The following is a 19,827-nucleotide window of genomic DNA, read 5'->3' on the forward strand; positions in this document are numbered from 1 at the left end:
CTTCACCAGTATATTCAAGATCATAACGACTCGCTGCGTAAAAAAGTTTTTCCTCATGTTGCCTATGGTTCTTTTGCCAATCATCTTGCCTCTGTGTCCTTTGGTTCTCGATGCTTCCGCCAATGGGAACAGTTTCTCTCTGTCTATTCTGTCTAGACCCCTCATGATTTTGAACACCTCTATCAAATCTCCTCTCAACCTTCTATGCTCGAAGGAGAACAACCACAGCTTCTCCAGTCTGTCCAAGTAACTGAAGTCCCTTATCCCTGGAATCATTCTCGGAAATCTTTTCTGCACCTTTCTAAGGCCTTCACATCCTTCCTAAAGTGCGGTGCCCAGAATTAAACACAATATGCTAGTTGAGGCTGTTTTACAAAAGGTTCATCATAACTTCCATGCTTTTGTACTCTATAGGGCTGGATTTTCGGTTTGTTGCCACCTCTGTTTTCGCCCCAGAGGGGTGGCAATAGCAGCGGTAAGCTCTTCCTGGCGGGCGGCCAGCTTCCAGTGCCTCGCCAGGATTTTCGGTGCTGGTTTTGGCGGGGAGCGGAGCATTTTTTTGAAGAGGTAACAGAGAGAGTAGACAAGGGTAATGCAGTAGATGTAATTTATCTAGATTTTCAAAAGGCCTCCGATAAGGTACCACATAATAGACTAATGTTGTGCGAGGCCCCTTCGGGAAGAGTGACCATAATATGGTAGAATTCTTCATTACGATGGAGAGTGACACAGTTAATACAGAGACTAGGGTCCTGAACTTAAAGAAAGGTAACTTCGATGGTATGAGATGTGAATTGGCTAGGATAGACTGTGGAATGATACTTAAAGGGTTGACGGTGGATAGGCAATGGCAGACATTTAAAGATTACATGGATGAACTTCAACAATTGTACATCCCTGTCTGGCGTAAAAACAAAATGGGGAAGGTGGCTCAACCGTGGCTAACAAGGGAAATTAGGGATTGTGTTAAATCCAAGGAAGAGGCATATAAATTGGCCAGAAAAAGCAGCAAACCTGAGGACTGGGAGATATTAGAATTCAGCAGAGGAGGACAAAGGGTTTAATTAGGAGGGGGAAAATAATGTATGAGAGGAAGCTTGCTGAGAACATAAAAACTGACTGCAAAAGCTTCTATAGATATGTGAAGAGAAAACGATTAGTGAAGACAAATGTAGGTCCCTTGCAGTCAGAATCAGATGAATTTATAATGGGGAACAAAGAAATGGCAGACCAATTGAACAAATACTTTGGTTCTGTCTTCACTAAGGAAGACAAAAATAACCGTCTGGAAATACTAGGAGACCGAGGGTTGAGCGAGAAGGAGGAGCTAAAGGAAATTCTTATTAGTCAGGAAATTATGTTAGGGAAATTGATGGGATTGAAAGCCGATAAATCCCCAGGGCCTGAAAGTCTGCATCCAAGAGTACTTAAGGAAGTGGCCTTAGAAATAGTGGACGCATTGGTGATCATTTTCCAACATTCTATAGACGCTGGATCAGTTCCTATGGATTGGAGGGTAGCTAACGTAACCCCACTTTTTAAAAAAAGAGGGAGAGAGAAAACGGAATTATAGACCGGTTAGCCTGACATCGGTAGTGGGGCAAATGTTGGATTCAATTATTAAAAACGTAATAGCAGCGCATTTGGAAAGCAGTGACAGGATCGGTCCAAGTCAGCATGGATTTATGAAAGGGAAATCATGCTTGATAAATCTTTTAGAATTTTTTGAGGATGTAACTTGTAGAGTGGACAAGGGAGATCTAGTGGATGTGGTGTATTTGGACTTTCAAAAGGCTTTTGACAAGGTCCCACACAAGAGATTGGTGTGTAAAATTAAAGCACATGGCATTGGGGGTAATGTATTGACGTGGATAGAGAACTGGTTGGCAGACAGGAAGCAAGGAGTAGGAATAAACAGGTCTTTTTCAGAATGGCAGGCAGTACCTAGTGGGGTACCGCAATGTTCAGTGCTGGCCCCCGCTATTTACAATATACATTAATGATTTGGACGAAGGAATTGAATGTAATATTTCCAAGTTTGCAGATGACACTAAGCTAGGTGGCAGTGTGAGCTGTGAGGAGGATGCTAAGAGGCTGCAGTGTGACTTGGACAGGTTAGGTGAGTGGGCAAATGCATGGCAGATGCAGTATAATGTAGATAAATGTGAGGTTATCCACTTTGGTGGCAAAAACAGGGAGGCGAAATATTATCTGAATGGTGACAGATTAGGAAAATGGGAGGTGCAGACACCTGGGTGTCATGGTACATCAGTCATTGAAAGTTGGCATACAGGTACAGCAAGCAGTGAAGAAGGCAAGTGGCATGTTGGCCTTCATAGCGAGAGGATTTGAGTATAGGAGCAGGGAGGCCTTACTGCAGTTGTACAGGGCCTTATTGAGGCCACACCTTGAATATTGTGTACAGTTTTGATCTCCTAATCTGAGGAAGGTCATTTTTGCTATTGAGGGAGTGCAGCAAAGATTCACCAGACTGATTCCCAGGATGGCAGGACTGACATATGAAGAAAGACTGGATTGCCTAGGCTTATATTCACTGGAATTTAGAAGAATGAGAGGGGATCTCATAGAAACATATAAAATTCTGACTGGATTGGACAGGTTAGATGCAGGAAGAATGTTCCCGATGTTGGGGAAGTCCAGAACCAGGGGTCATAGTCTAAGGATAAGGGGGAAGGCATTTAGGACTGAGATGAGGAGAAACTTCTTCACTCAGAGAATTGTGAACCTGTGGAATTCTCTACCACAGAAAGTTGTTGAGACCAGTTCGTTAGATATATTCAAAAGGGAGTTAGATGTGGCCCTTATGGCTAAAGGGATCAAGGGGTATGGAGAGAAAGCAGGAATGGGATACTGAAGTTGCATGATCAGCCATGATCATATTGAATGGTGTTGTAGGCTCGAAGGGCCGAATGGCCTACTCCTGCATTTATTTTCTATGTTTCTATAAGGTCAGGCAATGTGGAATCAGGGGACAAGTAGCAGAATGGATAGTTAGCTGGCTTCAAGACAGAAAGCAGAGATTAAGGGTAAAGGGTAGCTATTCGGAGTGGCAGTAGGTACGAAGTATTGTTTAGTGCTGTTATTCACAATTTATATTAACGATTTATACCTTGGAATCAAAAACACGAGTTCTAAATTTGCGGACGACACCAAATAGCCAATACAGAGAAGGACTGCAACAAATTACAAGAAGACATTAATAAACTTACAGAATAGGCATATAATTGGCAAATGAAATTCAACACAGATACATGTGAGATATTGGTAAGAAAAATAGAGAGGTTACATTTTACTTGGCAAATAAGAATCTAAATGGGGTCGAGGAGCAAAGGTATCTTGGAACACAAATGCACAAATCACTAAAAGTACCGACACAGGTTAACAAGGCTATAAAGAAAGCAAACCAAGCATTAGGGATTATTTTGAGATGGATAGAATTAAAAAGCAGTGAAGTTATGCTTGATGAGCGTGGAGAATACCACAGTAAGGATTAGGCACGCTTTTTGTTCCAGAAAGTCGGCAGACCTCATGGAGGTATAGAACCTTGGTTATTTGGAATACTGTGTGCAATTCTAGTTGCCATATTATAAAAGAACTTGACTGTTGCCAACAAAGTTGAAGTAGTTGCACATACACAGTTTCAGTGTTTTTTTGGTTGTTCGCTAACTGAAAAGAAAATATTGCTGCCATTACAAAGAAAATACTTCCAGAGAGAAAGGAGGGGGTGGTGAAGAGATCATTACCGCCGAACAGAGCCGCATCAGGAAAAGAAAATCTGCATCAGCAATACACAGTAAAAGTCCATTTTTATATTTTTAATTACCTTATTTTTATTAATTTTCTACTCCTTCCCCTTCACACGGAGCTTGTGCACTTGAATCTGGCCTGTGATATAACTTTGTCATTGTGATGTCGTCTTTTTTAATGGTCACGTTGTTACCAGAGACCAATGAGATATTACCATACAAGCAGAACGTGCTAATTCCCTGCTCCCACCTGGCCTGCCTTCACTGACATTGGTCCACAAACCTGTCAATTAAACATGACATGATGCTGTCAGTCACATAATTAGCTACAGCCAATGACATTGTTAGAAAGCGACACAACTAGAATAATTAAGTAATCAGTACTCGTCAGTGAATTTGCTCAAAAGTATTATCATTTGAATAGTTATGGTAATTTTTGATCAATGAGGTTACTGGAAAGTATCATTTAATAAGGTCATATCATCTGTATTGGACAATGAGATTATTTAGCTTCATAGAATATATAACTTTGGAGGAACTGTGGGTATTTGTGATGCTTGACACAGAGTTGGCCTTCAATTCATATCGCATATTTTGCACATTCAATATTGAAGTAATTTCCAGGTATTCTATATATATTGGGTGTCATTTTCTAAAAATGCAGCCTCAATGAGGATTTTCAACAGGCATGAGCGCAAGATTTTCCAATATGCATTGGTGATGGGTGAGGCTCCCCACGACTAGCATGTACTCAGAAAATTGTTCCCATGGTATGCATTGAGGGTTAATACTTCTGACTTGAATAGGGTAGGGAAAAGTTTTTAATAATTGTAGAATTGGTACTGAAAAACCAATAGAAAATTGTATGTGTGCAAAACTACTTTTCAACATATTGCACCCTGCTTATTCTTGGATACAGATGTAAGATATATGAGTGGTATTCAGAGGATCGTGAAGATGATAAACAATTTTTTTAAAGCCTTCAGGATCGATTCCAGCTCAGTAAAATTACATGGGGATTTATTTTTGTTGGATATTTAACGTCAGACTTGATTTGGGCACAAAATGACTTTTTGTACTTAATTTTGTGCTGAAGATGTGTAATTAGAATAAAGGAAATGCAATATGGTATTCATGTCACCAGACCAATTATGTAACAGATCATAAAACAACTTACCATATAATGGCATTTTGTAGTAATGTTTCTAAGGGTGAATTTCCACTATTACTGCAGCATTGGTGTGAAGCAAAACATGAAGGAGGAAGTCTCACTCCACTTTGCTCTGCAGTCAGGTTGGACATTAACATCTGATTAATACCACATGGCCCTGAAATTCTACTGGCGTCCCAATGTGCTATCATTTCAGTAGGAGACCAGCGGAACCCCCAGAAAAAATAGTTTAAATGACTGGAAATGGTTGCTTATACCATATCTCTGGGGATTCTGCCAATATTCCTCTGAAGTGACATCCCCTGTGTCAAATCCCAGCAATTTCACCAGACGTGCAATAGTGTTAGAAAAACCTGCTTAAAGCAGATCTAAAGCCATGTAAAATTTGTTTCTTTCACTTGACTTAAGCTGTTATTACCAGATGTGACTTTCAAACTACTTTTAGCTTCCAGCAGATACCATTGGGAACACGAGGAGAGTGATTGGATGGAATTATCTATGGGTGGGGGGCGGGGGAGTGGGTCCTCTGTGCATATTTTACTGGAGGAAGAGGCACTAGAGAAAAAAAAGAGGAGGAATTAAGGAAGGCCATATATGGATGGCATCACAGAAGGAACATAGAAACATATGGACAGGAGTAGGCCATTCAGACCCTCGAGCCTGTTCTGCCATTCAGTGAGATCAAAGGAGGCTCTGACTGTCTTGCCATTATTCATTAAAAGTGTATAATCAATACCACCCCTTCCATTTAATGAGCCAATAGCTGTGCTTCAACAGGCTATGTTTTGTGGAGAAAGTGCTGTAAGAGGAATGTATGTACTAAGCTGCAGGCAGACCTCCAATCTGCCAAAAGCATTCTGGCATCACTTTCAATTCCTGTTAAAGTCACCATTGCCTTCAACTTCATTGCTACTGACTCCTTTCAGGGTGCAACAGGGAACCCAACCAACAGTTTGCTGTCCTCACCTACAATTGTCAGGTTACCTAATGCACTGTTTAGCAACACTCCACAGTTCATTGACTTTGCCATGCCCCTCCCTCTGTAGCAGAATGAGAGAGCATTACAATTTTACCGAGTAGCTGGCTTCTCCTAGGGTGGAAGGAGTCAAAGCTAGCATTGGTGGCCATTGGGCAACATTTATTAATCCCCTCGATTACTGAATGGAAAGGGCTACCATTCAATGGGCCCAAGTTTCCACCGACCCTTAGAACGGCACACCTCCATGAGGTCTGCCGACTTTCTGGAACAAAAAGCGCGCCTAATCCTTACCGTGGTATTCTCCACGCTCATCAAGCCTCCTTCGGACTCGGCGGAGTGCAGCAGAACCAGCGGGGGGGGCGGAGCCAGGTCCCGGCGTTGAAAACAGTGCTGGGACCTCTGCACATGCGCGCTAGAGTGTGCGCGCATGTGCAGTAGCTCCTCGCCTCCAGATTTTGTGTGCGTGGGCTGCAGGCTATGTGGGAGGGGCCCGAAGCAAGCCCTGGCTGAATGGGCTCCCCGCTGCGACCTGCGAGGAACAGGCGGCAATGTCCGTCATCGGAGACAGGAGATCCTGGGAACAGAAAGTCAAATAAGAAGGGGAGAAGGAGCTGAAAAAAGTGACCATCAAGAAGGAAGATGACTGAGGACATCGAGTGTTCCTTGGGACTGTCTCGGAGATGTTCGGGGGGGTGGGGGTAGCAGGAAAGTAAAGAGATTGGGGGTAAGACATGAGTAGGATGGGACCTGGGCAGGCTCATATGTTTAACGTTGCCCCCCGCCTCCTCTCCCACCCTCCTCCTCTCTCTCCCCCCTCCTCTCCCGCCCCTCTCTTCCCCCTCTCCTCTCTCCCCCCTTCCCACTCCTCTCTTCCCCTCTTCTCTTTCCTCCCTCTTCTCTCCCCCCTCCTCTCCTCCTCTCTTCCCCTCCTCTCTCCCCCCCTCTTCTCCCCCTCCCCTCTCCCTCATCAGTGGCCCACTGCCTTCCTTTCACATAAAGGTAGGACTTCTATTTTTTATTTGTTATTGATTGATTGATTGCTTATTACTTTAGTCTTGGTGCTTTAGGTGCAGGGTTCTTTCTATTTTTTATTTGTTAATTAATTGCTTATTACTTTTTGTGCTTTGTTTAGTGCTTTGTAAGTCGGTGCTTTCCTTGTATTTTTTATTTGTTATTGAATGCTTATTTTTGTGCTTTGTTTAGTGCTTGGTGCTTTAAATGTATTGCTTTGTTCAGTGCTAAGTGCTTTAAATGTACTTATGCTTCTTTAATGTAGTTGTGAAGGTGTTTAATGCTTTGGAAAATCCTCTAACTTCCCTTCCCCACCCCCCCTCCCCATATCTCTGGCTACCTGCGCCTGATTTCTAAAATATCCACAAGGTTTTTCTGTGCGTACAAAAGTGGACACATACGCTGGCCTAAGTTAGTTTGGAGTAACTATTAGCTGTCTGAATTTGTTTAAATGGCCAAAACAGGCGTAAGTGGCTGGTAATGTCCCCTTTTGGAAAAAAAAAACTGAACTAAAAAGGAACTGAACCAACTCACTGAAACTGGAGCAATCTAAATGTGGAGAATTGCGATTTTTAAGATACTCCAAAAAAAAACAGTTGCTCCAAAAAAATAGGAGCAACTCCTGTGGAAACTTGGCCCCATTGAATGTTCAATTTGGAAGCAACCAAAAGTGCCATGTGTTCTGACCCAGTGTTATGCAAATTGGCTGACCCCGAGATAGGCCCAAGTTTCAGCCTCAGTTGCTCCTGATTTTTTGGAGCAACTGGTGTAGAACGGAGTAACTTAGAAATTCAAATTCTTGGCATTTAGTTTGCTCCAGTTCTAGTCAGTTAGAACAGTTTCACTTTGGAACAGAATTTTTTTTCAAAAGGAGGCGTGTCCGGCCACTTACGCCTGTTTTCAAAGTTTCGGCAGTGAAAACTTATTTCAAACTAACTTAGAATGGAGTAAGTGAAGATTTTTGTACGCTCGAAAAAACCTTGTCTACACTTTAGAAAATCAGGCGTAGGTTACAAATCAGGCGTAGGGAATGGCGGGGGGGGAAAGGAAAGCAGAAGGGAGGGGAAAGGAGAAGGGGGGGGAAAGGAGAAGGGGGGGAAAGGAGAAGGGGGGGAAGGAGAAGTGGGGGGGAAAGGAGAAGGCGGGGGAGAAGGAGAAGGGAGGGGGAAAGGAGAAGGGGGAGGGAGGCTGAACGGGCCGGGCCCGGCCGGGCCCAAGACTTCGGGCAGGGCCCGTCCCCAGCACCAGATTTACAGGTAGGTGGCGTTGGGTCGGGTCGGGTCCGGGGTCGGGAGCGCGGGTCGGGTCGGGGGGAGCGCGGGTCGGGGTCGGGAGCGCGGGTCGGGTCGGGGGGGGCGGAGGGAGGTCGGGTCAGGTCGGGTCCGGGTTGTGGGGGGGGGGTCGGGAGCGTGGGTCGGGTCGGGGGGGGATGGGAGGGAGGTCAGTTCGGTACGGGTCGGGGGATGGGGAGAGGGATGGAGGGAGGGAGAGGGAGGTCGGGGGGGGGGGGGGAGCGCGGGTCGGGTCCAGTCCGGGGGGTCCGGTCCGGTCCGGTTCGGGGGTGGGGGGGGGTGTGGGGCGGGAGTCGAGTCGGGTCGGGAGAAAGCAGGAGCTGGGCGTGGGAGGCAGCCTTATGCACGCAGCCCCAGTGAGGCCATTCGGCTAGGGCTAGGGGCTGCGTGCTTCGGGCTCCTCCCACACAGTTTTGGGCGCCTGGAGCTACTGCACATGCGCGCCCACTGTAGCGCGCATGTCCAGAGGTCCCGGCACTGTTTTCAGCGCAGGGACCTAGCTCCGCCCCCCATAGCTCGTGCTGCACCATGCTCGGCTCCAGAGGACCAGCAGGGAGCCGGAGAATCTAAGTTTTTTTTAGGCGCACTTTTTGGCACGAAAACGGGCGTCCAAGTCGGGGCTGCGCCATTCTAGGCGCGCCCCGAAACTTGGGTCTACAGTATGGGATCAACATTGGAAGTCCTTGGTGCATGCAAGGTCTGCTGTGCCTCATTTGCAGTGGTGTAGTGGACATACAGGAATTTTGGGGCTTTTGTGTTTATAAATCCCTTACTCTATTAATAATAATTGTGTGAAATTCAGTTAATTCTGCCATGATCCATTTATACAGTTCAAAGGCTGTGTTGCCTTAATTTGTTCCCTGTTTATCAGGGCTGCAATATTTATAACAATTTCATATTTTTATTCATGTTTTTAAATCATGCTGTATTAACCACATTTACGCTGCATATTATTAAAGCAACATGTACAACCTATTTTCGCGGTCAGTGTATGTTTTGCCAGGGAAAGTGTCCAGTTTGGACGCAGCTTATATGAAGGGGCAGTCTATATGCAAGGCAATAAGAGTATATAAATATGCCGTATGTGTCAAATTTCATCTTGTAGATTACAATGTAGGATTTTAGCTGGGATGCTAATGTTGGATTTTTTTTGTTTTCTCTAGGTTGTTTGGAGAACTTGAAACTCCTGTTGAAGGATGAAGATGCTACCGTCCGTCGTAAGACCACAGAAATTTTCTATATTTTGGCTACACATAGTATTGGGAGGTAAGAGGATCTCTTAAAGCCACTGATAAACCACAGTTGACTATACCCTTCATGCTGTTTTGAAGAGACTTTGTTGAAAAAGACTCTGCATGTACAGAATATCAGAGGTAAAAAAGAAAAACAACAAATGCAGGAAATCTGAAATAAAGAAATTAAAATGCTGGAAATACACAATAGTCAGCCATCATCCAAAAAAGAACGATAGAGGTTTTGGGTGGGACTCTTTTTATTGGAATTTCAAGTTTTTGTGCAGAATACAATAGTTTATATATTATACTGACACCAATGAATTATTTGTGAATGAAGCATAATGCTGATTACAGACAGCTATGCTCATTAGCTATGAATGTAATGCATTTAGATGGTGGCCAGATCAAGTAAAATAAAGGTTGGTTTGCTGACGCAGTGTGTTACATTAGTGTGCAATACCATGTAGGTTTACCACTGAGTTATTCACGCTGCTAGTGAAGATGGCAGATTATGGAGAGCTTCCACAGGCCCTTCAACCTAGAAATTTGGCAAAAGCCTTCAAGTACTTTGTGCAAGGAATGGACTGCATGTCAACAGTGATGATGAGTTACCACTAATACTTCAAACATGAGAGCTGGAGAAATCACCCAGAGACAGTCTCCTGCCAACAACCACCAGATATCATCAGGAAAGCCAGGGCTGTTGTCAAACTAGAAGTCTCCTGCAGGAGAAGAGAGCCCACAACAATAGGGAGATGCAGAGAACCGGAGGTGGCTCTCCAGTCTTCAGTCATTTGACTCTAGCAGAGGAGGAGGCGCTAGAGATCTCTGGAGTTGCAGAGCTGCTGGCGGTGGAAGATGCAGAGAGGGGGGATCTTCCAGCAATCTGATGACATAATTAAATCTCACACAGCCACATGGCATACAACATGACTGATGTCAGCATCCAGTGAAATGTCATCGTGTGGATAATGGTAACGTTACCCACTCTTATTATAATACTTCTAATTCATCTCTTTGTTCTCCCAGAGGTCTATCAATTGCCCACCCCATCCAACCACTGTCCGGCCGCAGGAGGAAGACGACTCCTCAGAGGAAACTCCATTCTCTGAGGGTGCATCATCAGCAGACCCATGCACAGTCAGTGCCAGCGCAGATATGCACACCTTGGTGGGTCCTGTGTGAGATGAAGTAGTGTTGTCAACTTGGTGTTTCACACATCACAAGTAAACAAGAGCAAATGGTGTTGACAGGGACGGCAGAGGAAACTCCTCGCTGCAGAGCGCAGGACGTTACAAGCTCTGCTGAGCTGCATGCAGATGCTGAACCTCGGGGGGTCATCGAGAAAAAGGGTGATCTTGGAGGGGCAGCAACAATTGCATGAGGCTCTGGCAGCTTTTGCAGCTGCGATGTGTGCAAATGTCCAGAGAATGGAGGAGTCCATCTCCAACTTGAGCACCACCATCTCGCAAGCAATGGTGATGATGTGCTGTTCCATGAAATGGATGGCCGTCTGCATGGAGCAGCAAATGCACGAGTCAAAGAGAACATGCTTGCTGTGGAAAACAAATGCCAGACGGTCATGGACCTCATCTCGAGGAGGGATATAAATGTTAACTGATATGCAGCAAGGTGCTCTCCAGCTCCTTGCCAGCAGGGAAATGCAGGTGGTCCTTGAGAGGGATGATGTTGAGAGGGTATATGGAAGTGGGGGCTCTTCTCAAAGCACTTCTGTAATGTCCTTACACACTACTATAAATTCACACGAGGCACATTCTGCAGACAAGGTCACTCTGTGACCTGAACCTTTATTCACAGGACCAAGAAGTGATGACCCTGCGTGGGACCCCCCTTTATATACCTGGATGACCAGGTGAGGAGTGTCTCCCACAAGTTCACCCCCTGTGGTCAAGGTGTGCATTTCTTAGGTGTATACAGTATGCAGGTTACAGTTACATGAAGGTTACATACATGACATCACCTGCACCCCCCCGCCCCCCCCAACATCTTATGGGGTCAAAGATTAAGTCTTTCAGGCAGTCGACGCTCTCTCGTGGAGCGCCGCAATTGGGGTTCTGGTTTTTGAGCCTTGGTATGCGTCTCTGTCACCTGTGGTGACTCTGGCTTGTCTGGGCTGGCTGGAAGGACTGTGCATGCTGCTGAATATTATTGTTGCTCGTTCACTGGTGGTAGTGCGGGCAACATCTCATGATCTTTCTCAGGTTCCTCAGTGTCCATGCTGAACCTTTTTTTTACTTGCGGCATATCTGTCCATTGTTAAGTCTGACCACTATGACCCTATTCCCCTCTTTGCCAATTACAGTACCCTCAAGCCTCTTGGGCCCCAAAGCGTGATTAAGAAGAAATACAGGGTCATCGATTTCTATACATCTCCCCTTTGATTTATGGTCATGGCTCTCATTTTGGGACTGGCGCTTGCCCTCAACAATGTCTGACAAGACAGGATGAATGAGGGACAGCCGAGCTTTAAGTGTACGTTTCATGAGTAGTTCCGCGGGCGGGACTCCGGTGAGCGAATGTGGTCAGGACCTATAGGCCAGCAGCAGGCGCGAAAGGCGGCATTGAAGGGAGGGTCCTTGAATCCGGAGCATGCCCTGTTTTATGATTTGGACCGCACGTTCCGCCTGGCCATTGGAAGCTGGCTTGAACGGTGCCGTCCTGACATGTTTGATGCCATTACCCGACATGAACTGGAATTCATAGCTAGTGAAACACAGGCTGTTGTCGCTAACCAGGATGTCCGGCAAGCCGTGGGTTGCAAAGACCGCAAGCAGACTCTCCACAGTGGTGGATGTCGTGCACGAATTCAATATGATGCACTCGATCCATTTCGAGTACGTATCAACAACAATGAGGAGCATTTTTCCCATGAATGGGCCCGCGTAGTCTACATGAATACGTGACCATGGCCTGGTGGGCCAGGGCCACGGGCTGAGCGGGGCCTCCCTGGGGGCATTACCCAGCTGGGCACACGTCATGCACCTACGAACACAGTGTTCCAGGTTTGAGTCAATTCCCGGCCACCATTCATGTGACTGGGCAATGGCCTTCATTAGCACGATGCTGTGGCGTTCTCTGATGAATGCTTCCCTTCCCTTCTGGGGCATGACTACCCGGCTGCCCCATAGCAGGCAGTCGGCTTGGATGGAGAGCTCATTCATCCGTCTGTGAAACGGTCTGACCTCCTCAGGGCATGCTCCGTGTGCGGGCGCCCAATCCCCAGTCAGGACACATTTCTTCATCAAGGATAGGTGGGGATCTCTGTTGGTCCAGATTTTGATCTGGCGGGCGTTGATGGGGGAGCCTGCGCTATCAAAGGCTTCAACGGCCATGACCATCTCAGCGCTTTGCTCCGCTGCCCCCTCAGTGGTGGCCAGTGGAAGCCTGCTGAGCGCGTCAGCACAATTTTTAGTGCCTGGCCGGTGCCGTATGATGTAGTCATACGCAGCCACTATGAGAGCCCATCGCTGTATGCGAGCGGAAGCATTGGCATTGACAGCTTTGCTCTCTGACAACAGGGATGTTAACGGCTTGTGGTCCATTTCTAACTCGAACCTTCTGCCAAAAAGGTTCATCCCGTAGACACATGCGAGTGCTTCCTTTTCAACCATCCCATATCCCCGTTCAGCTTGGGAGAGCGACCTGGAGGCATAAGCCACAGGTTGGAGATGGCCCTCATCATTACTCTGCTGCAACATGCACCCAACCCCAGAGGATGATGCATCACATGTCAAAACCAATTTCTTACAGGGGTTGTACAGAGTCAACAGCTTATTAGAACAAAGCAGGTTCCGCGCCTGACTGAAAGCCCGTTCCTGACAGTCCCCCCAAAACCAATCGCAACCCTTATGCAGGAGCACGTGTAGCAGCTCCAACAATGTGCTTAAGTTTGTCAGAAAGTTCCCGAAATAGTTCAAGATTCCCAGAAATGAACGCAACTCTGATGTGTTGCCGGGCCTGGGCGCATGACGAATCGCCTCCGTTTTGGATTCGGTAGGCCGGATCCCGTCTGCGGCAACCCTCCTGCCCAAAAACTCGACCTCTGGGGTCAAAACCACATACTTAGACTTCTTTAGTCGCAGGCCTACCCGGTCCAGTCGGCATAGCACCTCCTCCAGGTTGTAGAGGTGTTCCTCGGTGTTTCGGCCCGTGATAAACATACAAACATAGAAACATAGAAACATAGAAAATAGGTGCAGGAGTAGGCCATTCGGCCCTTCTAGCCTGCACCGGCATTCAATGAGTTCATGGCTGAACATTCAACTTCAGTACCCCATTCCTGCTTTCTCGCCATACCCCTTGATCCCCCTAGTAGTAAGGACCTCATCTAATTCCTTTTTGAATATATTTAGTGAATTGGCCTCAACAACTTTCTGTGGTAGAGAATTCCACAGGTTCGCCACTCTCTGGGTGAAGAAGTTCCTCCGCATCTCGGTCCTAAATGGCTTACCCCTTATCCTTAGACTGTGACCTCTGGTTCTGGACTTCCCCAACATTGGGAACATTCTTCCTGCATCTAACCTGTCTAACCCCGTCAGAATTTTAAATGTTTCTATGAGGTCCCCTCTCATTCTTCTGAACTCCAGTGAATACAAGCCCAGTTGATCCAGTCTTTCTTGATAGGTCAGTCCCGCCATCCCGGGAATCAGTCTGGTGAACCTTCGCTGCACTCCCTCAATAGCAAGAATGTCCTTCCTCAGGTTAGGAGACCAAAACTGTACACAATACTCCAGGTGTGGCCTCACCAAGGCCCTGTACAACTGTAGCAACACCTCCCTGCCCCTGTACTCAAATCCCCTCGCTATGAAGGCCAACGTGCCATTTGCTTTCTTAACCGCCTGCTGCACCTGCATGCCAACCTTCAATGACTGATGTACCATGACACCCAGGTCTCTTTGCACCTCCCCTTTTCCTAATCTGTCACCATTCAGATAATAGTCTGTCTCTCTGTTTTTACCACCAAAGTGGATAACCTCACATTTATCCACATTATACTTCATCTGCCATGCATTTGCCCACTCACCTAACCTATCCAAGTCGCTCTGCAGCCTCACAGCATCCTCCTCGCAGCTCACACTGCCACCCAACTTAGTGTCATCCGCAAATTTGGAGATACTACATTTAATCCCCTCATCTAAATCATTAATGTACAGTGTAAACAGCTGGGGCCCCAGCACAGAACCTTGCGGTACCCCACTAGTCACTGCCTGCCATTCTGAAAAGTACCCATTTACTCCTACTCTTTGCTTCCTGTCTGACAACCAGTTCTCAATCCATGTCAGCACACTACCCCCAATCCCATGTGCTCTAACTTTGCACATCAATCTCTTGTGTGGGACCTTGTCGAACGCCTTCTGAAAGTCCAAATATACCACATCAACTGGTTCTCCCTTATCCACTCTACTGGAAACATCCTCAAAAAATTCCAGAAGATTTGTCAAGCATGATTTCCCTTTCACAAATCCATGCTGACTTGGACCTATCATGTCACCTCTTTCCAAATGCACTGCTATGACATCCTTAATAATTGATTCCATCATTTTACCCACTACCGATGTCAGGCTGACCGGTCTATAATTCCCTGTTTTCTCTCTCCCTCCTTTTTTAAAAAGTGGGGTTACATTGGCTACCCTCCACTCCATAGGAACTGATCCAGAGTCAATGGAATGTTGGAAAATGACTGTCAACGCATCCACTATTTCCAAGGCCACCTCCTTAAGTACTCTGGGATGCAGTCCATCAGGCCCTGGGGATTTATCGGCCTTCAATCCCATCAATTTCCCCAACACAATTTCCCGGCTAATAAGGATTTCCCTCAGTTCCTCCTCCTTACTAGACCCCCAGACCCCTTTTATAACCGGAAGGTTGTTCGTGTCCTCCTTCGTGAATACCGAACCAAAGTACTTGTTCAATTGGTCCGCCATTTCTTTGTTCCCCGTTATGACTTCCCCTGATTCTGACTGCAGGATGTTCTCCTGAAATATGATTGTTCCAGGGATGGATTTGAGCAGGCTTTCCATGTTCCTTTGAAAGATAGCGGCCGCTGATTGAATGCCAAATGGACACCTGTTGTAGACAAACAGCTCCTTGTGCGTAGTGATGGTGGTCAGTAGCTTGGATTCTTCGGCCAGTTCCTGAGTCATGTAGGCTGAAGTGAGGTCCAACTTGGTGAACAGCTTGCCGCCTGCCAGTGTGGTAAAAAGATCCTCCGCTCTCGGAAGCGGCTATTGGTCTTGTTGTGACACTCGGTTGATAGTGGACTTGTAGTCGCCACAGATCCTGACCGAGCCACCCATTTTTAGGACGGGGACAATGGGCCTTGCCCAGTCGCTAAATTCAACAGGTGAAATTATGCACTCTCTTAGCAACCTGTCCAACTCACTCTCAATTTTCTCCCGCATCACATACGGCACAGCTCTGGCTTTGTGGTGCACTGGTCTGGCGTCCGGGATGATACGTATCACTACTTTGGTACCTTTGAAAGTCCAGGTTGAAATAGTGACTCAAATTTCTGTAGGACCTGTGAGTATGAACTTCGCTCCACAGATGAAATGGTGTGCACATCCCCCCATTTCCAGTTCATTTCGGCTAACCAGCTCCTCCCCAAAAGCGCGGAACCATTTTCCGGGACAATCCAGAGTAGCAGCCGGTTCTCTGACCCATTATGTGTGACCACCAACATTGCACTGCCTAGCACTGGGATGATGTATTTGGTGTACGTCCGTAATTGCGTGTCAATGTGTTCTAGTTTGGGTCTGCTAGCTCTGAGTGGCCATAGTTTCTCGAATTGTTGGACACTCATAAGTGACTGGCTGGCCCCTGTGTCCAGCTCCATGCGTACCGTGATGCCATTTAATAGGACTTTCATCATCATAGGTGGCGTTTTTGTATATGAGCTGTGGATGTTTGCCACATGAACCCGCTGAACTTCCGCGTCCATTGCTTTGTCCCAAGCATCAACCTGCCTTGCAGACCCCTCTTCTGGTTCATCTGCCTCGTAAATTAGCCTCGCGGCGGGCCTCCTGCACATTCTGACTCAATGTCCACTGAAGTTACAATTTCTACAGATAAATTGTTGAAACCTACAGGTTTTTGCAGTATGTCTGCCCCCGCACCTCCAGCATGAGCTGAGATCGTTGTGAACAAAAGGGCTGTTACCAGGCATTCCTCTCTGATTGTCTCTTTGATTACTCTTGAGCACTCTGTTAATGGGTGTCAATGGCCCCATCCCGGGACGCATTGTCCACCATGATGGCGTACATGTCCGTTCAACCTGCCATTGTCTCTGTTGAGGACCCACTCTAGAGTCTGTTGCTGCCTGGGTGGTGTCGAATTGCCCTTGCCTGCCTGTGGGGTTCTAAGTCGCGTTTACAATGTTAACTCCCTGATCCATCGCCACGTTGGAAGCAGAGTTGCGCGCATATATTATCTTGGTTTCCTTCTTGGATGCGAGCAGGTCTTTCATCAGCGCGTACGTCTTAGGTCCACAGCTGGTGAGTTGATGCGCCCTTCGCTTGTCAGCCACTGCATCTCCCAGTCAGTCCTTCGTGACAAAGCTCTTCTGGAGCCTCTCAAAGAAATCGTCCCAGATCTCACCAACACAGTACCATTCCTCTGTGCTACCGGTAGCCATTCTCGTGAGTCGTTGATTCCCGTTTCTCGTCGCCAAATGTAGTGTCCTTACACACTACAGTAAATTCACACGAGGCACATTCTGCAGACAAGGTCACTCTGTGACCTGAACCTTTATTCACAGGACCAAGAAGTGATGACCATGCGTTGGACCTCCCTTTATATGCCTGGATGACCAGGTGAGGAGTGTCTCCCACAAGTTCACCCCCTATGGTCAAGGTGTGCATTTCTTAGATGTATACAGTATGCAGTGTTGTTATGAAGATTACAGTAACATGAAGGTTACATACATGACTTGCTATGGAAAACAAATGCCAGACGGTCATGGACCTCATCTCGAGGAGGGATATAAATATAGACTGATGTGCAGCAAGGTGCTCTCCAGCTCCTTGCCAGCAGGGAAATGCGGGTGGTCCTTGAGAGGAATGATGTTGAGAGGGTACATGGAAGTGGGAGCTCTTCTCAAAGCACTTCCACTTCTCTCCCGTTGCCTCCCCCTCAGTCAGAGCCCCCCACATGCTGCCTTTGATCCCAATGGCTGAGTCTGCCCCTGCACTGTTGTAGGAGGAGCAGTCTTTGGTGGGGCTCTCACAGATGCCAAGACCCAGCGGACATGTGCCAAAAGTGTCAAAGCAGTCACAACAGTGAAGTGAGCAGCCTGCCTCTAGCCCTGGTGAAGCCACAGGGGTTGCACCTCGTAGAAGCACGCGGAAAAGATGCACATGGGTGTATGACAAAATGATAGTGGTAAGTTTCAGTTATATTTATGACACATGTAAATGTAGTTCTTTGCAACACTTTCTGGTCTTCTCCATTTTTGTCTGCCAGCTGAGAAGTGGACTCGTCACTTAGAGTGAATAGTGAGACATTAGTTAATCTCAAGCATCTGAAGCGCATCTTGAGCTTGCCTATTGCTTGCTCTATGACACATGTGGCTGTCATAACACACTTCGGCCACCTCAAGGGTGTCATCAGCCACGTCCTCAGTGGATAGCCCTTGTCTCCAAGCAGCCAGCCGGAAAGTCTGTTTCGAGGTGCGAAGAGCTGAGGGAGGGTGGATTGGTGCAGCACGAAAGAGTGATGATAGCTGCCAGGAAATCTGGCGCAAACATGCATGATGACCTTTTTGTTATGTTGCCTCCCTGGTGCAAGGGTCAAGGATGTCTCGGAGTGGGTGCAGGACATTCTGAAAAGGGAGGGTGAACAGCCAGTTGTCATTGTGCACATAGGTACCAACGATATAGGTAAAACACGGGATGAGGTCCTACGAGACGAATTTAGGGAGCTAGGAGCTAAATTAAAAAGTAGGACCTCAAAAGTAGCAACCTCAGGATTGCTACCAGTGCCACATGCTAGTCAGAATAGGAATCACAGGATAGCCCAGATGAATACGTAGCTTGAGGAGTGGCGCAAAAGGGAGGGATTCAAATTCCTGGGACATTGGAACCGGTTCTGGGGGAGGTGGGACCAGTACAAACCGGGCGGTCTGCACCTGGGCAGGACCGGAACCAATGTCCTCGGGGGAGTGTTTGCTAGTGCTGTTGGGTAGGAGTTAAACTAACATGGCAGGGGGATGGGAACCTATGCAGGGAGACAGAGGGAAATAAAATGGAGGCAGAAGCAAAATATAGAAAGAAGAATAGTAAAAGTGGAGGGCAGAGAAACCCAAGGCAAAAAACAAAAAGGGCAACATTACAGCAAAATTCTAAAGGGGCAAAGTGTGATAAAAAGACAAGCCTAAAGGCTCTGTGCCTCATTGCGAGGAGTATTCGTAATAAGGTGGACGAATTAACTGCGCAGATAGCAGTTAACGGATATGATGTAATTGGCATCATGGAGACATGGCTCCAGGGTGACCAAGGCTGGGAACTCAACATCCAGGGATATTCAACATTTAGGAAGGACAAGCAGAGAGGAAAAGGAGGCGGGGTGGCATTGCTGGTTAAGGAGGAAATTAATGCAGTAGTAAGGAGGGACATTAACCTGGATGATGTGGAATCGGTATGGGTGGAGCTGCAGAATACAAAGGACAGAAAACGCTAGTGGGAGTTGTGCACAGTCCAAACAGTAGTAGTGAGGTTGGGGACAGCATCAAACAAGAAACGAGGGATGTGTGCAATAAAGGTACAGCAGTTATCATGGGTGACTTTAATCTACATATTGATTGGGCTAACCAAACTGGTAGCAATGCGGTGGAGGAGGATTTCCTGGAGTGTATTAGGGATGGTTTTCTTGACCAATATGTCGAGGAACCAACTAGAGAGCTGGCCATCCTAGACTGGGTGATGTGCAATGAGAAGGGATTAATTAGCGATCTTGTTGTGCGAGGCCCCTTGGGGAAGAGTGACCATAATATGGTAGAATTCTTGGAGAGTGACACAGTTAATTCGGAAACTAGGGTCCTGAACTTAAGGAAAGGTAACTTCGACGGTATGAGGCGTGAATTGGCTAGAATGGACTGGCAAAGGATACTTAAAGGGTTGACGATGGATAAGCAATGGCAAATATTTAAAGATCACATGGATGAACTTCAGCAATTGTACATCCCTGTTTGGAGTAAAAATAAAACAGGGAAGGTGGCTCAACCGTGGCTAACAAGGGAAATTAAGGATAGTGTTAAAACCAAGGAAGAAGCATATAAATTGGCTAGAAAAGGTAACAAACCTGAGGACTGGGAGAAATTTAGAATTCAACAGAGGAGGACAAAGGGTTTAATTAA

General features: G+C 46.7%; 1 protein-coding gene across 1 annotated transcript in view; it reads left to right on the plus strand.

The window, feature by feature from the left end:
* The window catches only part of rsph14 (radial spoke head 14 homolog), a 1,169,762-nt gene that overhangs the window by 3,774 nt on the left and 1,146,161 nt on the right, over positions 1-19,827 (plus strand). The window contains exon 2 of the mRNA XM_070887531.1: positions 9,384-9,486. Coding sequence (XP_070743632.1) covers positions 9,384-9,486 — 103 coding nt within the window. The remainder of the gene's footprint in view (positions 1-9,383; positions 9,487-19,827) is intronic.

The sequence above is a fragment of the Pristiophorus japonicus genome, chromosome 8 (genome assembly GCF_044704955.1).
Source record: "Pristiophorus japonicus isolate sPriJap1 chromosome 8, sPriJap1.hap1, whole genome shotgun sequence".
In the NCBI taxonomy this organism is placed as follows: domain Eukaryota; kingdom Metazoa; phylum Chordata; class Chondrichthyes; family Pristiophoridae; genus Pristiophorus; species Pristiophorus japonicus.